General features: G+C 50.0%; 1 protein-coding gene across 1 annotated transcript in view; it reads right to left on the bottom strand.

Moving 5' to 3' along the window:
- The window catches only part of RAB40C (RAB40C, member RAS oncogene family), a 36,974-nt gene that overhangs the window by 4,541 nt on the left and 13,424 nt on the right, over nt 1-19,009 (bottom strand). Inside the window, exons 2-3 of the mRNA XM_027737930.2 lie at nt 12,628-12,688; nt 9,016-9,076 (exon numbers count right to left, since the gene is read on the bottom strand). Of these exons, the coding sequence (XP_027593731.1) occupies nt 9,016-9,076; nt 12,628-12,688 (122 nt within the window). The remainder of the gene's footprint in view (nt 1-9,015; nt 9,077-12,627; nt 12,689-19,009) is intronic.

The following is a 19,009-nucleotide window of genomic DNA, read 5'->3' as shown; positions in this document are numbered from 1 at the left end:
ACACCACCCACATCCATGACTCGCTTCCCAGTCACCTCTGGAGGTGCAGCACAGTGGTGCTGGCCCAGGACTGGCACAACCCAAGGCAGGAGCAGCTCCTTGGAGTCTCCACCTCACCCTGAGCCTGGTTAGCAGGACCCAGGAGCATGGCCAGACTGGTGGCCACCACTCGGGTCCACAGCATCTCCCAGCAAGGAGCTCTGCTCGACTCAGAGCATTGCTGAGGACAGACATGAGGGCAGTGCTGGCCCTGCAGGCACACGAGGCAGTGCTCGGTACCGGCTGGGCACACACAGCATTTAGGGAATTGTCCTCAGCAGCAGCATTTCTCCAGCCCCCCTCTCATTTTTCTGACTTCTTGTCACTCTCTTCTTTGCAATCAAGGACATTCCAAGTGACAACAGGCACTCCAAGCTGACTTGGCAGAATTGCAGTTGAAGATGCCCTGAAATGGGAACTAGGGAGGAGCAGATGATCTCGTGCTGAGAGAGGAGACAATCCAGCTGGGAAGGCAGCACTGGATGAAAGGGAACTCAGGAGTAGCAAGACAAGCTAAGGGCAAACCAAACCAGATCACTGAGCAGCAAGCTCAGCAAACCAGTCCTCCCTGCATCAGGGGTATCCTGAGGAACAGCTGTCCCTCCAGTGAGGCCCCAGCACAAGCTTAAACTGGCAAAGGAAGGCTCAGCTGGCAGCCTGGTCCTTGAGGTGCCTGGATTCAGCCCAGGGAAGGAGGGAGCTGACAAACTGCCCATCATCTGTCCTGGTAAGAGTCAGGGACCACCAAAGCACCCTCACCTATCTGTGGAGTTGCTCCTTCATTCCCTGAAATGGAAGATGTGCTACACAGATGGGAAACACCAGCTATCCAGTCCTCCCAAAATCCCTGCTGCTGCCAAAGCCTGTGAGGGGCAGCCTGTACAGCCTGTATCTGATACACTTCAAATTTATGAAAAAATAATCAGCAATGTGAGATGTGGAGCACGCGGGAGTGATAAACTGGCATCTGAACCACGAAGGCACCTGAATCTTCCCAGTGAAGTCACATCTGCAGCTGGCACTGCTGCCCCACAGGAACAGCAGTTCCCCCAGTGCACTGCGTGTGCCTTGACCTTGTCTGTCTTTCTCTCAGCTCTTTCAGAATGAGCAGCTCTCAAAGCCTGACCAATTTTATAATTTTAGAACAATTCAGATTCCTTACTCTAGAAAATTCTGATTTTTCAGCTTTAGTCCCAACCTCACTGCATGGTGCTTCCACCCCAGGGTAGGTGCTCCCCAGGCAACACTTGCTGTTTCTGCCCTCCCTGTCCCACCCACATCTCCACATCTGCACCTTCTGCACAGAGGCTCAAATGTACAAAAACAGAAGGGGAGGGGGTACAAAAGGCAAGTCAGGTGTAGTGGGTTGGCTTTTGTGTTTGACAGCCCAACATGAAGAGTGAGCCCTTCCAAGTGTGGGTTTGAGGTTGTTCTGAGGCACCTGCCATTTTCATAATGGCAGAAGTATCTGTGGGATGGGAGAAGCATCTTCAGTGTCCTCCAAAGAAAGTCTGGAGCTCATGCCTAGAGTTTGTAATTTTTTTTTGCAGTGCCATTTCTAGAACAGCCCAAAAATGTCACACTCAGAAAGAATTGGAGGTTGTTTTTGTTTTGGAGGAGAAAAGGGTCAGTTTCTTCCACACTTAGAGAGGAAAAATTAGAAGGAAGTAATGATTTTCCATAATTAAAAACATCCCACGACCCCAAAGACGCTGCTTTTCAAGAGCCCCATCTAGAAATACTTACTAGCAGGATACATCACATTTTAAGTGCATATTGAAAAAAAAAAAAAAGACTCTGAGCTTTCTTTTAATTTTTCCTCTATTTGTTTTGATTTCCATCTTCCAAGGCCGCGCGTGAGAATGAATGAGAGGCAGGAAACAACCAAGCAAAGAGTTTGATGACCCCCTTCCAAGACAAACGGCCAGCAGGATAAATAAAGTCTACTTCCTTCATCTCTGGATTGACAAGTTCCTTTAGCCAAGAGAAACAGACCCAAGACCTAGTTTGTGCTGACTGCTCTTGCCAGGAATATGCTTTAGGAGGAGAGAGCTTTGCTGGCAGCTTCCGCCTGGATCTTCTTTAAATAGGAATAAGGATAAAACATCAGCAGAAATGCAGCCCCACATTCTCAGCAGGGTGGAAGGTCAAGCCCACAATTTCTAAAAGCAAGAGATGACACTCTGTCTGCCAGCTGGGTCTCCAGGCCATGCCACAGCTCCAGCACACACATTTATAGGGAAGACTGTCCAGGAAAGTTCAGAAGACACCGAGGCCAAGCTGCCTGTGCCCTGCTCTGTCCCCATCCTGCCCAACCCAGCTGTGCTGTACCTCAGCAGAGGGAGGACACAGCCTTCTAAACCTCTGGCCAGCTCCTGGTGGTGCCAGATAACCTTGTACTGCTTCCAAGTGGTGCTGGCATGCTCCAGACACCACGTTTCCAGAGCACACATCCCAAATCCACTCTGTCATTACCATCTCTCCCCCAGAGAGAACAGCACTCAGCCATGCACACAGAGAGAGCTGGCTCCATCTCTGCAGACAGTTCCAAGTAAGATCTGTCAGGTTTTTTTAAAGTCTGCTTTGGAATAACGTGCACAGAATTTTAATTTCCTCCACTCGACAAATGAACAGTTTCCCATTTGCAGCCTAATTTGCTCTCTAAGTGCCTAGATGGCTGTCAACACTGTATTCTCTCCATGGCTCTCCATTTTTAGCTTCACAAAGCCCTTTTGTGAGCATTACGTACCCCAGGTTCCCACAGCATGCAGTAAAAGCTCCACACTCAGCTTTCTCAGACCAAGGGTATCCTGGACCCCTCACAACAGCCTTCCTTCCTTCCCTCCCCAACCTGCCTACAGCTTCTGTGTGAGGTGGAAGAGGACTGGACTCATCCCCAGATCCATCTCAGGTCTTTTCACAGTTGATTTTCAGAGTTCATTCCCATTCTGGTTTTGTTCCACACTACTGGGATTGGCACAGCCCTCAGCATAGCAGTGACAGAAATTTCCACATGAGTGAACAAGGAACATAGAGAGATCACCAGTCATTGTATCCAGCAGCACATGTGGACACTTACTCTGCCAAAAGCCAAATTTGTTTCCAGCAGGAGCTGACACACAGATCTGTCCACATAACCACAGTGGTGGTGAGGAAGTACCATCTCTGCCTGCTTGCAGCAGGTTTGGACCAGGTTTATCAGCAATAAGCTTTGAAAGGCGAGTGGAAATCAGCGTGTTCACTGTCGGTGCAAGTCAGGCTTGTCCAGAAACACTTCCCAGATGCTTTAGGAGCTGGATCTCACAAGGAACTGCTGGGAGCACTCCCGTGACTGCCAAAGGCCTCAGCCCAGTGCAGGCAGGTGACAGGGTGGCCAGGGAAGTGTCACTCACTGCTGTTCTCCACTGATGGAAAAAAGCTGTTGCTGAAGAAGCCTGAAGACCCCCCAGACTGGATTTCTCTGGTCCACAGGATGAAGCAAACCATGAACAGAAGATCCAGTGCTGACGGGAACCAGAACACTCTGTCCCTCCTGCTCTTTTGGAGCTCCATTTGGTCATGGCTTTCCAGCTGGCACCTCGGGCCTTGGCTCGTGGGCAGTTACATCCTGCTGCCAGGCCATTTCCCAACACCACAGCACACTGGGGGGTTATTTATCCCTGTGCTTTTGATAAATATTTTGGCAGGCAGGGCAGACTTCTCCAGCAGCTAGACAACCCCATCTGAATGACCCAAGGCAGGTAAGGTATTTGCTGCAACCAAGAAAGCAGAGCCTACACCTGAGTCTGCTGAGCTGCCAAAAATCCACCACCTTCCTGCATACTAAGAAGCCCTTAACAGGATAAACAGCAGCTCCTCAAAACACCTGCCTAAGCAGAACTCAACAACATTCATCATTCCTTTAGGGCTGCAGCTTTGCTGTAAGATGGGAGCATTTTTTACACTGTCTGGGAAGAGTTTGGCAAGCCACACTTTCAGGAACAGTTTAAATCGCTGGCATATGAGGACATCAGGAATGATCCTAGCACTGCTTCTTCCTGGCTGGATCAGGAAGCACCACCACAAGTCTTCTTCCCCTCTCTGATGACTCTTGGAATAGTTTGCATCTGCTCACAGCAGCCAGAAGAGCCACAGCTGCTCCCAACAGCCGAGATCAGCGTGCCAGCTCTGCTGTTGGAATATTGAAACCTTGAAGCCAAGCTCAAAAGGAGCACAAGTCCAAGAGCAAAAAAGATTTCTGCAGCACCTTTAAGCATCACTAAATACCTTTCACCATACCCTGAGCTGTGACAATTAACATAAAAATCCTTCTGCAGCACAGCAAGCTCCAGACTCCCTGGGTTGGTTCTGCACATGCAACACCACTGGGTTTCCATCTCTACCTCCCTGGCCCTGCTGTCTCCATGACATGGCCTGCACACTCTCTCTGTGCCTGGAGGCCAATGCTTGGCTATCCCAAATACAAACGCTCCTCTTTTGCTCCAAAATGAGACCCTGAAGTGATGGCCCTGCTGGCCCTGCAGAGGGCAGGGATGAAGTGGAAACTCAATCCCCAGAGAAGCCAGAGAAAAGGAGGGGGGGTCCCAGGCACAGCAGCCCCCACAAGCCTCCACCTCGAGCCCAAGAGCTCGTTGTGCCCCTAATGAGATCACATCTGCTGGGCAGGACAGGGAGGAAGGCAAGAGCTCTGTGATCCTCACAGCAAACCCTGGGGCAAACAGGCTGGTGTGCCTCAGCTGGAGGAAGGGGCTGGTCCTTGTTCAGAGCCAGCTCATCAGGGCAGTGAAGCTGTTTTACTGCAGATGTTTTCCAGAGGAAGAGGTTCCTGCTGAACATGAAACCCACATGTATGGACCCAGGCAAGTGGAGTTGAAATTGGAGAAGGCATCAAGTCCTCCCCCTGGGGAGGAACCAGCCTGAAGTTCAGTCTGAGGGTTGTGCTGCGGAGGAAAGGAGAACTCCCAAGGTCTACTCCTATCTGGAGACCGTTTTTCCATGTTGCAACCGCTCCAGGGTTTACTTTAGAAGATTCAATTCTTATTGCTATGCTCAAAAAACAAGAAGGAGTGTGTGGGAAAGTGCAGTGTGCTTCCCTGGCTTGGAAGCACTTTTCATACCAAGTATTCTCTTAAGCACTGGCTATTCAGACCGTGGTAAGGGCTGCCAGCTTGCTGAGCCAGCCTCCAGTTCTCACAGCTAACCTGTCAAAATCCTCTCTGAAACCTCATTCTTCAAGGTCCCCTCGTGCTCCTCAGTCCTCTACCCTGCAAGAACCTTCTGCTAATTCTCAGTGTGAAGCTGCTCATGGCCAGTTTACACCAAGCTGTTCTGGTACAAATATCACACTGCACTGCAAACAGAGCCTTTCCCACCCTGGCATCTCTGTCCTCTGCTGGATTTGTTCTCTCCTAAGCTTCTGGCTTTTAGGTTAAGAAAGCTGCTTCTCTTGCCTCTGATGGGATTTGCGTCAGCCTTCCCATGGCAGAAGTCTTGGAGCCTGATGATTCCAGGACAGCAGAGAGGGAAGCAAACAGCTGAAGCCAGTACAGCACACAGGCCTGAACAAATCTTGGAGACCCCACCTGGAGTACTGTATCCAGCTCTGGGGCCTCCAACACCAGAAGGATGTGGACATGTTAGAGCAGGTCCAGAGGAGCCCACAGAGATGCTCCAAGGGCTGGAGCCCCTCTGCTCTGGAGACAGGCTGGCAGAGCTGGGGGGGTTCACCTGGAGAAGAGAAGCCTGAGAGAGAGAGAGAGAGCCCTGAGAGCCCCTTCCAGTGCCTAAAGGGGCTCCAGGAGAGCTGGAGAGGGACTTGGGACAAGGGCCTGTTGAGACAGGACAAGGGGGAATGGCTTCCCACTGCCAGAGAGCAGGGTTAGATGGGATATTGGGAAGGAATTGTTGGCTGTGAGGGTGGGGAGACCCTGGCACAGGTTGCCCAGAGAAGCTGTGGCTGCCCCATCCCTGGGAGTGTCCAAGGCCAGGTTGGACGGGAGGGTGGAATGAGGTTTAAGGTCCCTTCCAACCCAAACCATTCCATGGTTCTAAATCAGGCGACTCAGGAGCATTTTATCTTTCGCTGCCAAGACCACAATGGTCAGGTTGTGTTTGTGCTCAAGCCATGCCAAGAGGAGTCAGCTTCTGCATACTGAAAATAACTGGAGGTGTTGGAAGTCCATCCTTGCAATCACACAGGCATTTGTTATTCAAAACAAACAGTCCTCTTGCTTTGGTTAACCATTCAGAGTATAAATTTAGATGCTTTCCCCTTCCACTGAAAGATGTGGGGAGTTATTTAAGAGAGTACCTGTATTCCTGTTAATACAGGAATATCAGTGTATCACCACATGGGAGCCAACCACTTCATGCTGAAAACAATCTGAGTTTTCCTCCAAGCTGTCTGGAGCAGACAGTACAAGGACTGCAGTCACTAGTCTTCAAGAGGCTTTCCACTGTCTTTCACTTCCCTTGGGAACTCCTCCTCCTCCTGGGCAGACTCACTCCTTAGGGCTGGTTTGCTGCCTGAAGGGAGGTGGGAGCCAGCTGGGGGTTTGGTCTCTTCTCCAAGGTAACAAGGGCAAGAGGAAACAGCCTCAAGTTGTGCCAGGGCAAGTTTAGGTTGGATACTGGGGAAATTTCTTCCCTGAAAGGCTGGTCAGACCACTGGTGGTCACAGGCTACCCAGGGCAGTGGTGGAATCACCATCCCTGGAAGTGTTCACGAACCCCCTGCAGAATGTGGAGCTCAGAGACATGGTTTAGTGATGGCCTTGGCAGTCACTTGGCTGGGCTAATGGGTGGACTCGATGACCTCAGAGGGCTTTTCCGACCTTAAGGATTCCATGATTTGATGAAGTATTCACCCTGAAGGTCCCCCTGCCTGGCTGATGAGGTTCATTGTCTCAGCCTCACTCCTTGGGAGGGGCAGGCAGCAAGATGGAGGAGGCAAACCTCAGGTGAGAGTCCCCCCAGCAAAGCTGATAAGCACAGCACAAGGGCAGGACATTGCCTCCAAAGTGAAGAAGGTCAAGAACTTCATTTTGAGGAAGGAAGAGAAAATCACTCCATTTCAAGCTTGAGGTCAGGTCAGCCAGATACCTTATGGCACCCAAATGTCGTATCCAGGCTGCAGGAACCCATAGATGTGCTGTGCCAGTACCTCACAGCTCCAGGCAGGTTCTAGACCTGTCTCTCCATCCAATTCCTCATCACTCCTTATTTCACCTCCCCCTCTGCCCCAGTTCCCTCGGTGGCAGCAGCAGGTACAAGTTCTGGTGTGTGGGTGCAGCCCTGTGGAGACACAGCACTTGCTCTGAGGAGCTCACAGGCTACACTGAGGGGAGATTCTGCACAGTGGCTGCAGACAGGGGTAAAAGCTCTCAAATGGTATTTCTGGACATATTAGTTGCTGCTTTCTATTCCCAGTTTATTCTGGGAATCTGACACAACGAGGTCTCAGAAAAAAGCCTGATCAAAGCTAAGCTTCATGGTCACCAGCAAACCACACTGACCAGGCTCTGGTCATTTATAACTGCTGAGGGAAGTGATGTGGCCTCAAGCCCACAGGTTCCATTAGGAGGTTGTGGACTCCCCATCCCTGGAAGTGTCCAAGGCCAGGTTTGACGGGGCTTGGAGCAACCTGGGCTAGTGGAAGGTGTCCCTGCCCATGGCAGGGGGTGGAACGGGGTGAGCTTTATAGTCCCTTCCAACCCAAACTGTTCTGTGATTCTGTGATTGGAGCTCCAGACTTTTCTGAAATGTGTAAGGGCAGAGGAAAGCTTAAAGATAGACTCAGACACGGGACTGAGCATGTGAATGGGAGATCCTGGGCTCTCCCACTGCAGAATTCCAACACTCCTTGCCCTGCACTTCTGCAAGCACCAGGAAATTGGCCTCTGCTTCAAAGGAGCTGCCTCAAAGCATCCAGACCACCAGAGATGTGCACAAACATGAATGAACAGGACACCAGAGATCTCAACCTCACATCCCAGGTGAGGTGTTCCCATGTCTGCGGCACAAGGGAATTTGCAGGAAGTCTTAGGGAAAGAGAGCAAGATGGATTTTCCCAGTTTCAAAAGCAAAGGTCCTACGAGGAGCAAAAAGCCAAGAGCGGCAAGAGCTTAAATGAAAGTGGCAAAGTTTCCCAAAGGCTGGGAATCTGCCAGGATACCAGCACAGTCAGGAGGCTGATAGGCGGCTTCTGACTCCAGGTGTCTAAGAGAGGAGGAATTTTCTCCAAAGTTTTCCAATTTGGAAACAATAAGGTAAATACAGTAGCTCATTAAACTCAGGGAGACTTTATCTTGGAGAGCCTCTGTCATGTTATTACAAGGACAACAACAGAACCGTGAGAAAACACTAAAAGCAATTTTCCAGAGGACCACAAGGATTTTTGTGCTGTTGAGGATCTTGATGCTATTCTGGAGCAGGCCCCAGAGGAGAAACTCAAACTGTAAGGCTCTGCCTCAAGTTTTAAGGAACACACGCACTTTACAATCCAACTGAGCTGCTCTAGTTCCAAGTTTGCCTCAGACACACAAGTAGGAGCCACCCCTATTTTTGGAACTGACTTGAAGGCAACACAGCCTGGAAGAGCTCCACTGGGAAAGCCAGTGTCATATTTAAACAAATTTGGGAAACCTCAGAAAGTAGGAGCTCCCACATCAAAGCTTAAGGCACATCTAAAGTGAGAATTGCCTCATCCTCTCTAACCCCACCTCTAGAAATTAATACTGAACATAGCCTGTACAGACCTTTTCTGTAGGAGTTTAGCAAAGTCTGTCATTCCCTCCCCTTTCTCCCACCATTTCATAAGAACAGAATCCCAGGCAACAAGATGCCTCTTGGCATCTCCGTAGATCCTTTTGCTGATCAATGCCTTCCTCTTCAGAGCTCTTTACTACAGCAGAAAAGATTCCTACAGCCTAAAGGAAAAGCAAATGCACCTCTTCAAAGCCCTGAGAGCAGCACTTACCTGGGCTCCTCTGGAGTAGGATCTGAAAATGGTGCAAAATCTCCCTTGCCCTGAAGTGTCCCTGAAACACAGAAAAGTTACAGCTGTGAAATGTGGAGAATTGACTCCCATACTGCACATCTCCTGCTGGACCCAAAACACCAGAATAAAATCAGTGTTGATCTTGTCAGATCTTTAGAACACACATGGTACCCAAAGTGCTCCGCATGGTGGGTTTTTTGGGAAGAATCGGTGGGTACAACACCACATTTGGACACAGTCAGACACTCAAGAGGTTGCCACTGTCATTGTGCTTCCCATGGAGAAAATACCAACCCAAACCACTTGGCTTCAGTACTGTCTGATGATGTATGAGGGTGCAAGTCATTTTATTCCCCTGGGCAAAGGATCTTCTGTCTTGGTTCCCTGCAGCCCATGGGAGTTCAGAGTCAGAGTGAGTCTGCAGAGCACTCCCTGGCATGGAGAACATCTGACCTACCATAAGATGAATGTAACCACTCCAGGGAGGAGAAATTATCTTGCACTGTCTGGCTTCACTTATTTTTTCAAACAAGTTTTAAAAATTGAAAATAAAGGGAATTCTCTTATACTCAGATTCCTGACAGACCTGGTCGATCTCACCCTATGGAGAGCTAATGAGCAGGACTGGGGAACAGTGTTTCTATCCCACTGGGACAATAAGGGGCTCTTCAGTCACTATCATTTTTACTGTCTTAGCAGGGTGTAACTAAGTTTGACAGCATTACCAGCACTCCAGTGCCTGTGGGAACATCTGGGACAAAAAGCCAGAGCCCAGCACACCAATTTAACCAGTACAGACTTAGATGCACCAGGGTAATCAGATACATTATCATGTTTGCCAAATCTATTCCCTGGGCCAGAATAAAAGACATTAATGACCACTGAAAAGACTGATGATTTGCCCCCTCAGCCCCAGATGTGCATCAGCTCCATGAGAAAGGCACTGACCTCAAGTTCAGGACAGTCACTCCTTCAGATCTAAAGCTTAAAGCTTCCAGGGATCATATTATAGGCCCTGGACATCAATCTAACAGCCTGTGCTTACATATCCTTCTCCCTTGACAATCAAACAGTGGGTAAGTAATGGTGAAAGATTACACTAAGGCATCATAAACCATTGTTATCAGCTTTTCAGCTCCTGTGCTGTTCTCCAGCTCAAGAACTGCAGCATAAAAAGAAGATGTTTTCAAGAGGGAAGCAGTAAGTTACTACACACTTGGGGCTGAAATGTTCCAACAGGCATCTTATGAGAGAGAGGCAAGAATGCAAGTGGCACATATAAACACACAGGCTAGAAGAGATAAATGAGCTGCTTCTGTTCTTTTTTGTAAGAAAAATGAGGACATTCAGCTTCAGAGAGCAGGGTGTAATTAAACCACCAAACTCCACGCTGCCAGAGTCACTCACTGAGGCTGAGAACATGGAGTTCATTCCTAGTTAACAATTCACACAGGTTACTAATATTCCTGTTACTTGACTCAATAGCTGGTAGGGGCTATTTAACTCCATGTTTTAGGGCCTGTGTCATTCCCCACAAGACCCATGTAAAACCCAGAATATGGGCAGACTATCTATCCTATCCTATCCCATCCCATCCCATCCTAAAGCTATCCTACCCAAACACCATCCTACTCTATCCTATCCCATCCCATCCTAAAGCTATTCTATCCTTCCCCATCCTATCTCACCCTAATGCTATCCTATCCTATCCTATCCTATCCTATCCTATCCTATCCTATCCTATCCTATCCTATCCCATCCCATCCTATCCCATCCCTCCTCTCTCATCTCCAGGATTGCTGTGCCAGCTCCTCAGCAGGTTAAACCTCAGACATAGCTCAGCCAGGACTCCAGCTCTCCCTGCAGTGCTGGCAGACAAGGCAGGAGTTACCCCTCCCATGGAATGTTCTCCCATCTCCATCCCAGTGTCCAGTCACTCCTGTTCTCCAGGGGTTCACCAGACTCTGACACTCTGAGGTCTATTAACTGCTCTTGTTTTAATTTAATTTTCTCCTCAAGTCATTGAGAAATATCCAGCTCCTGAGGGACTAAGGGCTTCACCTATTTTTGTCTTCTCCTTTCCTATTCTGCCTGTATTTCTCATCCTTGGATCTCAGGAAAATCCAGTATTGCTTCCAAAATAGTACTGTTCCCTCAATGATCAACAGCTGTACAGGAACATAGAAGCATACAATGGTTTGGGCTGGAAGCACCTTAAAGACCATTTCATTCCACCCCCTGCCATGGGCAGGGACACCTTCCACTAGCCCAGGTGAATCCAAGCCTCATCCAACCTGGCCTTGGACACTTCCAGGGATGGGGCAGCCACAGCTTCTCTGGGCAACCTGTGCCAGGGCCTCCCCACCCTCACAGCCAACAATTCCTTCCCAATATCCCATCTAACCCTGCCCTCTGGCACTGGGAAGTCATTCCCCCTTGTCCTGTCCCTCCAGGCCCTTGTCCCAAGTCCCTCTCCAGCTCTCCTGGAGCCCCTTTAGGCACTGGAAGGGGCTCTCAGGTCTCCCTGGACATGAGCCAGCGTGTGCCCAGGTGACCAAGAAGGCCAATGGATCCCAGCCTGGCTCAGGAACAGTGTGGCAGCAGGAGCAGGGCAGTGATTCTGCCCCTGGACTGGGCACTGGTGAGGCCACCCCTGGAGTGCTGTGTCCAGCTCTGGGCCCTCAGCTCAGGAAGGACATGGAGGGGCTGGAGCAGGTCCAGAGAAGAGCAACGAGGCTGGGGAAGGGACTGGAGCACAAGTGCTGTGAGGAGAGGCTGAGGGAGCTGGGGGGGCTCAGCCTGGAGAAGAGGAGGCTCAGGGGAGACCTCCTCACTCTCTGCAACTCCCTGACAGGAGGGGGGAGCCAGGCGGGGATTGGTCTCTTCTCCCAGGAACCAGCAGTAGGACAAGAGGGCTGGGTCTTAAACTGTGCCAGGGGAGGTTTAGGTTGGATATCAGGAAGAAATGCTTTCCAGAGAGGGTGCTCAGCCATTGGAATGGGCTGCCCAGGGAAGTGGTGGATTCTCCATCCCTGGAGGTGTTTAAGGACAGACTGGATGTGGCATCAGTGCCATGGGCTGGGAACCACGGCGGGGCTGGATCAAGGGTTGGACTTGAGAATCACAGAATCACAGAATCAGATGGGTTGGAAAAGACCGCTGAGATCATCTTCAGGTGAACAACCCCAGCTCTCCCAGCCTGGCCCCAGAGCAGAGGGGCTTCAGCCCTTAGAGCATTTCTGTGACCTCCTCTGGACCTGTTCATGTCCATGTCTTTCTTGTGCTGAGGACCCCAGACCCAGACACAGAACTGCAAGGGGGGGTCTCACAAGTGCAGAGTAGTGGCAGAAACGGTCAGGCATGATGGAGAAAGACAGAAATCAGACTATTCCAGCACAGAGCAGCATGGTGTTTGTGCTACTCCACTGACAGAAAGGTATCTGGTTTGCCACAGGAACTCACTGGGAAGAACAGGCAGGAGCCTCACCACAGCCAGGGATGCTCTGTGCTCTCGGGTCCAGCAGCCCCCCAGCACTCCCAGAGCCCCCTGCCCCTGCTCTCCCAGCCTGCATCACACTCACAAACACTCACCAGAGTTCCAGCTTGACCCTTCTGCCATCCAACAGGATAGTAGTGGTCTTGTAGTCAATTCCTGAAAGAAAAGCAAGGAAAAGCTGAGCAAACACTGGGAAGGTCTTCAGAGACACACAGGAACCCTGCTCTGCCCACCCGGATCTGTCACCTCATGTTTACTGAAAGGGATGTTCTCTCCCCTCTGCTCTGCTGCCTCTTTGTGGAGGACAATAGAGACTTGATAGAAATAGGCTTCTGCTTCAAGGCAAAGACTGCTCTGCTGGAGCTCTATCCCTCCTCCCTGAAAATGCAGTTAACCCCATTGTTTCTTACAATTTGTCCATTGTTGGATAAAACCTGTCAGGAGAGGCTGGATGGGGCTTGGAGCAACCTGGTCTACTGGAAGGTGTCTCTGCCCATGACAGGGGGTGGAATGAGATGGGCTTTAAGGTCCCTTCCAACCTAAACCATTCTGTGACTATGTGAGATTCAGTGGTTTGCAGCATTATCCCATATGACTGATAATTTAGACTTTTGGGGGGTGAGACACAAACTCGTTTTATAAGCATCTCCACTACCTGAGCCTGCAGTCCCAGCATCTCAAACATCCCTGCCTGCAGTCACAGGACATTTTGAGAGGTGGCTGATATAGAAAACCTGCCCAGGGAATGCTGTTTCTTCTTCTGAGCAGCCCTGGGGTGTGGATCCCAGAGGCAAGGCAGGACACACTCCCCCTTATGAAGGGCTGAGAAGGCAGCACAGACATCATCTACTTTTCACACACAGCACCAGAACCCTCCCCCAAACCACAACACCCAGCTGTGCTGGCACACAACTCATTCACACAAGGGGTGTCCAACATCTTCAGACACACAAGGAGTTTGTTAGCAGGGGGAGCCTGCCTCACAGTCAGACCGAGAAGTTTAAAACGGGCAACTCCACTTGCAAGCAACAGGTTCAAATGATGCAAAACTCAACCCTCCCCACAGCCCCAGGCACAGGGGTAGAGCCACAGCTGCACCTCCCACCTCCTTCCCGAAATCCAGGTGCCCAGGAAAAGCAGCTTCTCTGCAGGCTCTAGTTAATAAGCTTCAAGTGAAGTTGCTTAAACAAAAGCACGAAGCACCACCACTGCACACCCACTGAAGCATCAACTAATTTACAGCCCTCTTTAATAAAGCAGAGTCGCTTCACTCTGATTAGATCAACTTTATTTTTTCCTCTTGCCAACAGATATCAGACTTTGAATCTGTATTAAAACCCGACCCGCATTTCCCTTTCCCTGCAAGGAGAACACTGCCCTGACAACCAAACAGACAAGTTTGTCAATAAAGCAAATGGATTTTTCTGAGTCATCTGCAGGAGTTCCCTGTTAGTGAAAAACAAATTAGATTTCAGCCTTCACAGGGTGCTATAAAAAGCAATAAAGATAATTATCTTAAATCCCAACTATTTCCAGAGCTTTATCACAGAAAACAGACAGTTTACATTTTATCTTCCTCCAGAGACAAGTGATCTGTATTTACTTTCAGGCGGGTATAAATCTCCTTGATCCCCAGGGATGGCGAGGAGCAGTGGGAGCAAGGAGGGAGTATTCAGACATCTTTCCCCAGCAAGGAGGGAGTATCCAGACATCTTCTCCTGCCAGTTCCTGACCCAGGCTCTGATGGGCTGTTGGGAAGGGGCTAATTAAGCCCAGTGTGCTGTTTCGGAGACTCTGCCCCACGCAGAACCTCCTCCTCAGGCACAGGAGCTCCTTGCAGGCAGGAGGGAGCCCTTGCTCAGCAGTGCAGGCACACAGATGGAGCAGCTGCAGGAAAGCACCAAGGAGGGGGAACAGAGGCAGTTTTCAGGGCACAGAAACCACATTTCCAAAACTGCCACTGGTGAGGTGAAACAAATCACTTGATTATGAGCCCTTAAGAGAGGCTCAGCTTGACTGGGAAGAGAAGAAAGCTCATTAATGTAAATGTCAAACACACAAATGTCTTCATTAGGCTCCACACCCACAAACTGTCCATCCTACATCCCCAACATGGGGAACATGGGTTCCCTGTCCCAAATATTCATGATTCAGTCACCAGAGAAATGCTTTAAATACTCTGTGTTCATCTGAAACTACATCACATACTTTAAACCAGAGTGACACCAGTCTTATACAGCCATGACCAAAGCAGAAAACCAGTAAAAAATGCACTGGAAAACTTCCTGGGGGAAGTTTCTTTCCTCAAGATGCTCAGGGAAAAACAAACAGGCAAAGCAAAAGCCCTTCATGTCCTTCACAGTGATGTCACACACAGAGAAGGTGTGTGAGATGGGGGGAGGAAGCACGAGGTTGTCTTTGTACCTGCAGATCTCCCTTCCCAGGAGTCAGGCAGGATTGGCAGCCCAGAGCTCCTGTGGGAATTCCCAGAGCTCCCCACGTTCTAGCAGGGTCTCCAGGTACCTGCTGCCCCCCACACTTCATGCCAAGTGCAAAAGCTCAGGGAAAAAAAAAGTACCAAACCTACCCCTTCCCAATTCCAGGCAGCTGGAATTCCAGCCAAGTGGTTTTGTTGCCTGGCTCAGGGCAGTCTGTGTGTTTGGGCAGAACTTCTCTCCTTGGCATCGGAGCACTGGAGGTGGAGGGGGGAGGCCTTTCTGAGGATCACCCCTGTGGCACTGCTGGGACACTGCTCTGAGATGGTCACACACACCCGAGTTAAGGCAGAGCAGTATGTGGTCAACGGGGTGCAGGAAAGTGCTGTACTTTTTAACTTGCACACACCCAAACTGGCACTAGGGACTGCATTTACAAAAGGTTTTGGAGCAAACTCTGCCCACAAGCTCATTGATAAGGACCAAAATCTGTACAACTGATGTTTTGGAGAAGATTTCAGCCTCCCTCTTCCAGAAACACTCAGAGCATCAGGACAGCTCGAAGGGACTCCCTTTTGGTATGTTATTTTTCCCAGGTGGTTAGCATCCCAGGCAGGACACAGCTCACAGCTCTCCCACAGCTCTGCAGTCTGACCCTGGCTCACTGGTGCCACAAAATCTACATAATGTAGATGTTGGAATTTTTCCTCAACGTTGCCTCCCCCCCATTCCCCCCCTCCCCTCCCCGGGCTGCCACGGGTTTCTCCTCCCCCACCTGGGGATTTGGGACTTTGCTTTGTTTTCTTCTGAAAGTTTTTAATTGCACCATTTGTTGTTTATTCAGATTTTGTTAATAAAAGCTGTTTCTTTTTCCCTTTCCACACTTCCACCTGAAGTCTCCTTATTTCTAAGTTGTAATCTTGTTAAACTAAGACAGCAGCCCAGCTCGCTTTCCTAGGCCCAGCCTACAGCTCAAGCTCAGTCTTGGCTCCTCCCTCATCCCAGGGACAAGGGGACAGAGGCCACAGCAGCCACTAGATGCCACCTCTGTGCAGAGGCTGAGGGCAGGGAGACAGTGCAAGGCCATGGCCACGCCAGGGCTGCTGCTCTGCCTCTGCACTTCAGGCAGCTCAAGGGCAGTTTTTAAAGTTTCCTTTTTGTAGTTCACAGAATCAGAGAATGTGCTGAGTTGCAATGGACCCACAAGGGTCATCAAGTCCAACCCTTGCCCTGCACAGGACCATCCCAAGAGTCACACCCTGTGCCCCAGAGGATCATCCAAACCCTCCTGGAGCTCTGGCAGCCTTGGGGCTGTGCCCACTGCCCTGGGGAGCCTGGTCAGTGCCCAACCACCCTCGGGGGGAAGAACCTTTTCCTGAGATCCAACCTGAGCCTGCCCTGACACAGCTCCAGCCATTCCCTGGGTGCTGTCCCTGGTCCCCCCAGAGCAGAGCTCAGTCCCTGCCCCTCCTCTGCCCCTGCCCAGGCAGTTGGAACTGCAGGGAGGTCTCCCCTCAGTCTCCTCTTCTCCAGCTGAACACACCAAGTGCCCTCAGTGTCCTCACACGGCTTCAAATCAAGGCCCTTCCCCATCTTCCTTGCCCTCCTTTGGACACTCCCTAAGAGCTTATATCTTTCTGACACTGTGGTGCTGACAGGTTTCCCCCAGCTGAGCATCCCCTCTGCTCACAGCCAGGCACAGACATTCCAGTTCCAGCCCTGATGCCTCAGCAGGGCCGTGCTGCTCAAACCCCACCAACCCCACGCGGTGACGAACCAGCCCTGCCCGGCCCTCGGGGAGCGGCGCCGGGGCAAAGAAACCACTCTTGTTCAAAGCTTATTTTATATCAACTGATCTCCTCCTGGACCAATATCGAGCATGATGCAACACAGTGAATGAGGCTTGGGAACAAGTCTGGGCTGTTCTCTCAGATTTAGCACTTGGGCCGACTCCTCTGCTAATTTTCCAGCCCTGCTTTAGACTCCTGCTGACGCCATCCCAGCCCTGTTCCTGGAGCAGACCTGGCACAGGGCACTGTGCAAAGGGATCTGCTGTCACCAAGTCTGATGTCAGACACCCAATTCTCCTCTGCAGAGCTGGGTTTCACACTCCCGGGCAAGGCTCCAGGGAATTCCAAACCTTTCCTTCTATTGCCAACTGGTCTAAGGAAAACCTAAGAAAGCAAAGTCATTTTCCCATGGGAATACACAGGATTTGTTATGGGAAACTCTGACCTCTTCCAGATTACTCATGCAGTGCACAACACACTTTGCATTGATATCACCTGGAAACCCCACACCCAACCTGAGCTTAGTTCAAGCTTTCACCCAAAAGATGACACCTGATGTGAGTAGGAAAAGTAAAACCCCTCCAAGAGAAATGACAGTTTTCTGTCATTCCCTTTCCCCTTGGGAATTCATGGCTTGGAGACAGGGGTACCTCCACTCAGCCAAGCCCCTGAACTGCACCTGCACGAGCCTGGGAAACACAATGGAGGAGGCAGCAGGAAAGCAGGTACCTAGACCTGGAAGTCCCACTGGAAAAGGCAGAAAGACAAGGGAGATGTGCATTTCATGCTCTCTATTTAAACAGATTGATGTCTCAGGAAAATTGCTTTAAATAGCTCAAGTGAACAAGGCTCTGTAAATATTTACTGCTGAAACACAGTGGCCTCTGGGCTCTGTGTGGGTCTTTGTTTCAGAGAAAAGGAGACAGGTTTTGCTGTTGCAGACTCCCGAGGTGCCCTAATGCCTGGGTGGGGGACCAGAAGGGTCACCTCCCCTTAAAAAGGCAGATTTGAGCAAAACCTGAGAGCAGCATGTGCCTTTCTCCTGCTTTAGCTTTCCAAGGGGATCCTCACTCAGTGCTGGGGCGAGAACGATCCCAGCTCTCGGGGTGATGCCAGAGCCAATACTGCATTTTAGGTGATTGGTCCCAATGAAGTGTCCTCTCTAACGATCCAACCACCAACACTCCATTGCACCTACACAAACACCACAAAGGTACAACCAGGACTCACCCCATAGCAGAGGGATGAAGGGACCCATCCCACTGTAAACCAGACATCAGGAGGTTTTCCTGAGACCTCCCTTGAAGGCTGGGCAGCAACACCCCCAGTCTGCATCCACAGTGTCTCTCAGAAGAACATAATTTATTTGCAAATCTAGGGCAAAAGACATTCCAGGTGATGCTCAAAAACCTCTTTCCAAAGGAAAAAAAATTTAAAAATAATAAAAATAAATCAATGTGCTCAAGTGAGACATTGATACAGTTTGAAGGCACTTGCTTTTCTTCTCAGAGACGCCCAAAGTCATTTCCACTTTGACACTTAAAGTCATTTCCAGTTTGCATGAGTCAGACTGACCAAAGATGCTTTTGCCACCTCATTTCTTACATGACTGTCTTCTGCTTGTGGGAGCTCGGAATCCACCACCTCACTCTGTTAGTCCACCCACAACAAAAACCAGTCCACATTACTTGAACTTCATTAAAAATATAATCAGTTCCCCCAGCTTACAGATGTGTGCTGTATAATGCCACCTCAGCTTTTTTCCTCCATTTTTTAAATTAAATTGGGTTTCATTTATTTATAGTTCAAAAGAAGACAACCAATCCACTGGCAAAGTGATATATAAGGTCAACAGGCAAAACTGGAGGTGTGCAGTGACGATGAGCCAAGGCCAATCCTTCATTCAATGCACTATATAAATAAGATCAATCGAGGGGACTGTCACACCCCTACAGAAATGCTCTGCTCCACTGGGAAGTCCCAGCACTGGTTCACTGCCTTTCCAATCCAAACCTCCCCATACTGTAGAAGAGGATAAAGTCCCCATGATGCATGTGAGGAATGTGTGAGGGAAGATAGTTTGGACCAGTCCTGCCTCGAGCAAAGGCAAACCCACCCGTGGGATTGGTTTCGCTCAAGGACTGGCTGCACTTGGTGGCTGCTGCAGAGGGACAGGGAAACATGATGTGCCCCTCAAGGAGATGTGATTTTTGGGTGAGAACAGTCTATGTTCAGTTGTATGATACTGGTTG

This window comes from Pipra filicauda, unplaced genomic scaffold (genome assembly GCF_003945595.2).
Source record: "Pipra filicauda isolate LSUMZ 115617 unplaced genomic scaffold, ASM394559v2 scaffold319_size1146426_pilon, whole genome shotgun sequence".
Classification (NCBI taxonomy): Eukaryota; Metazoa; Chordata; class Aves; order Passeriformes; family Pipridae; genus Pipra; species Pipra filicauda.
This window is presented reverse-complemented; position numbering and strand designations above follow the sequence as displayed.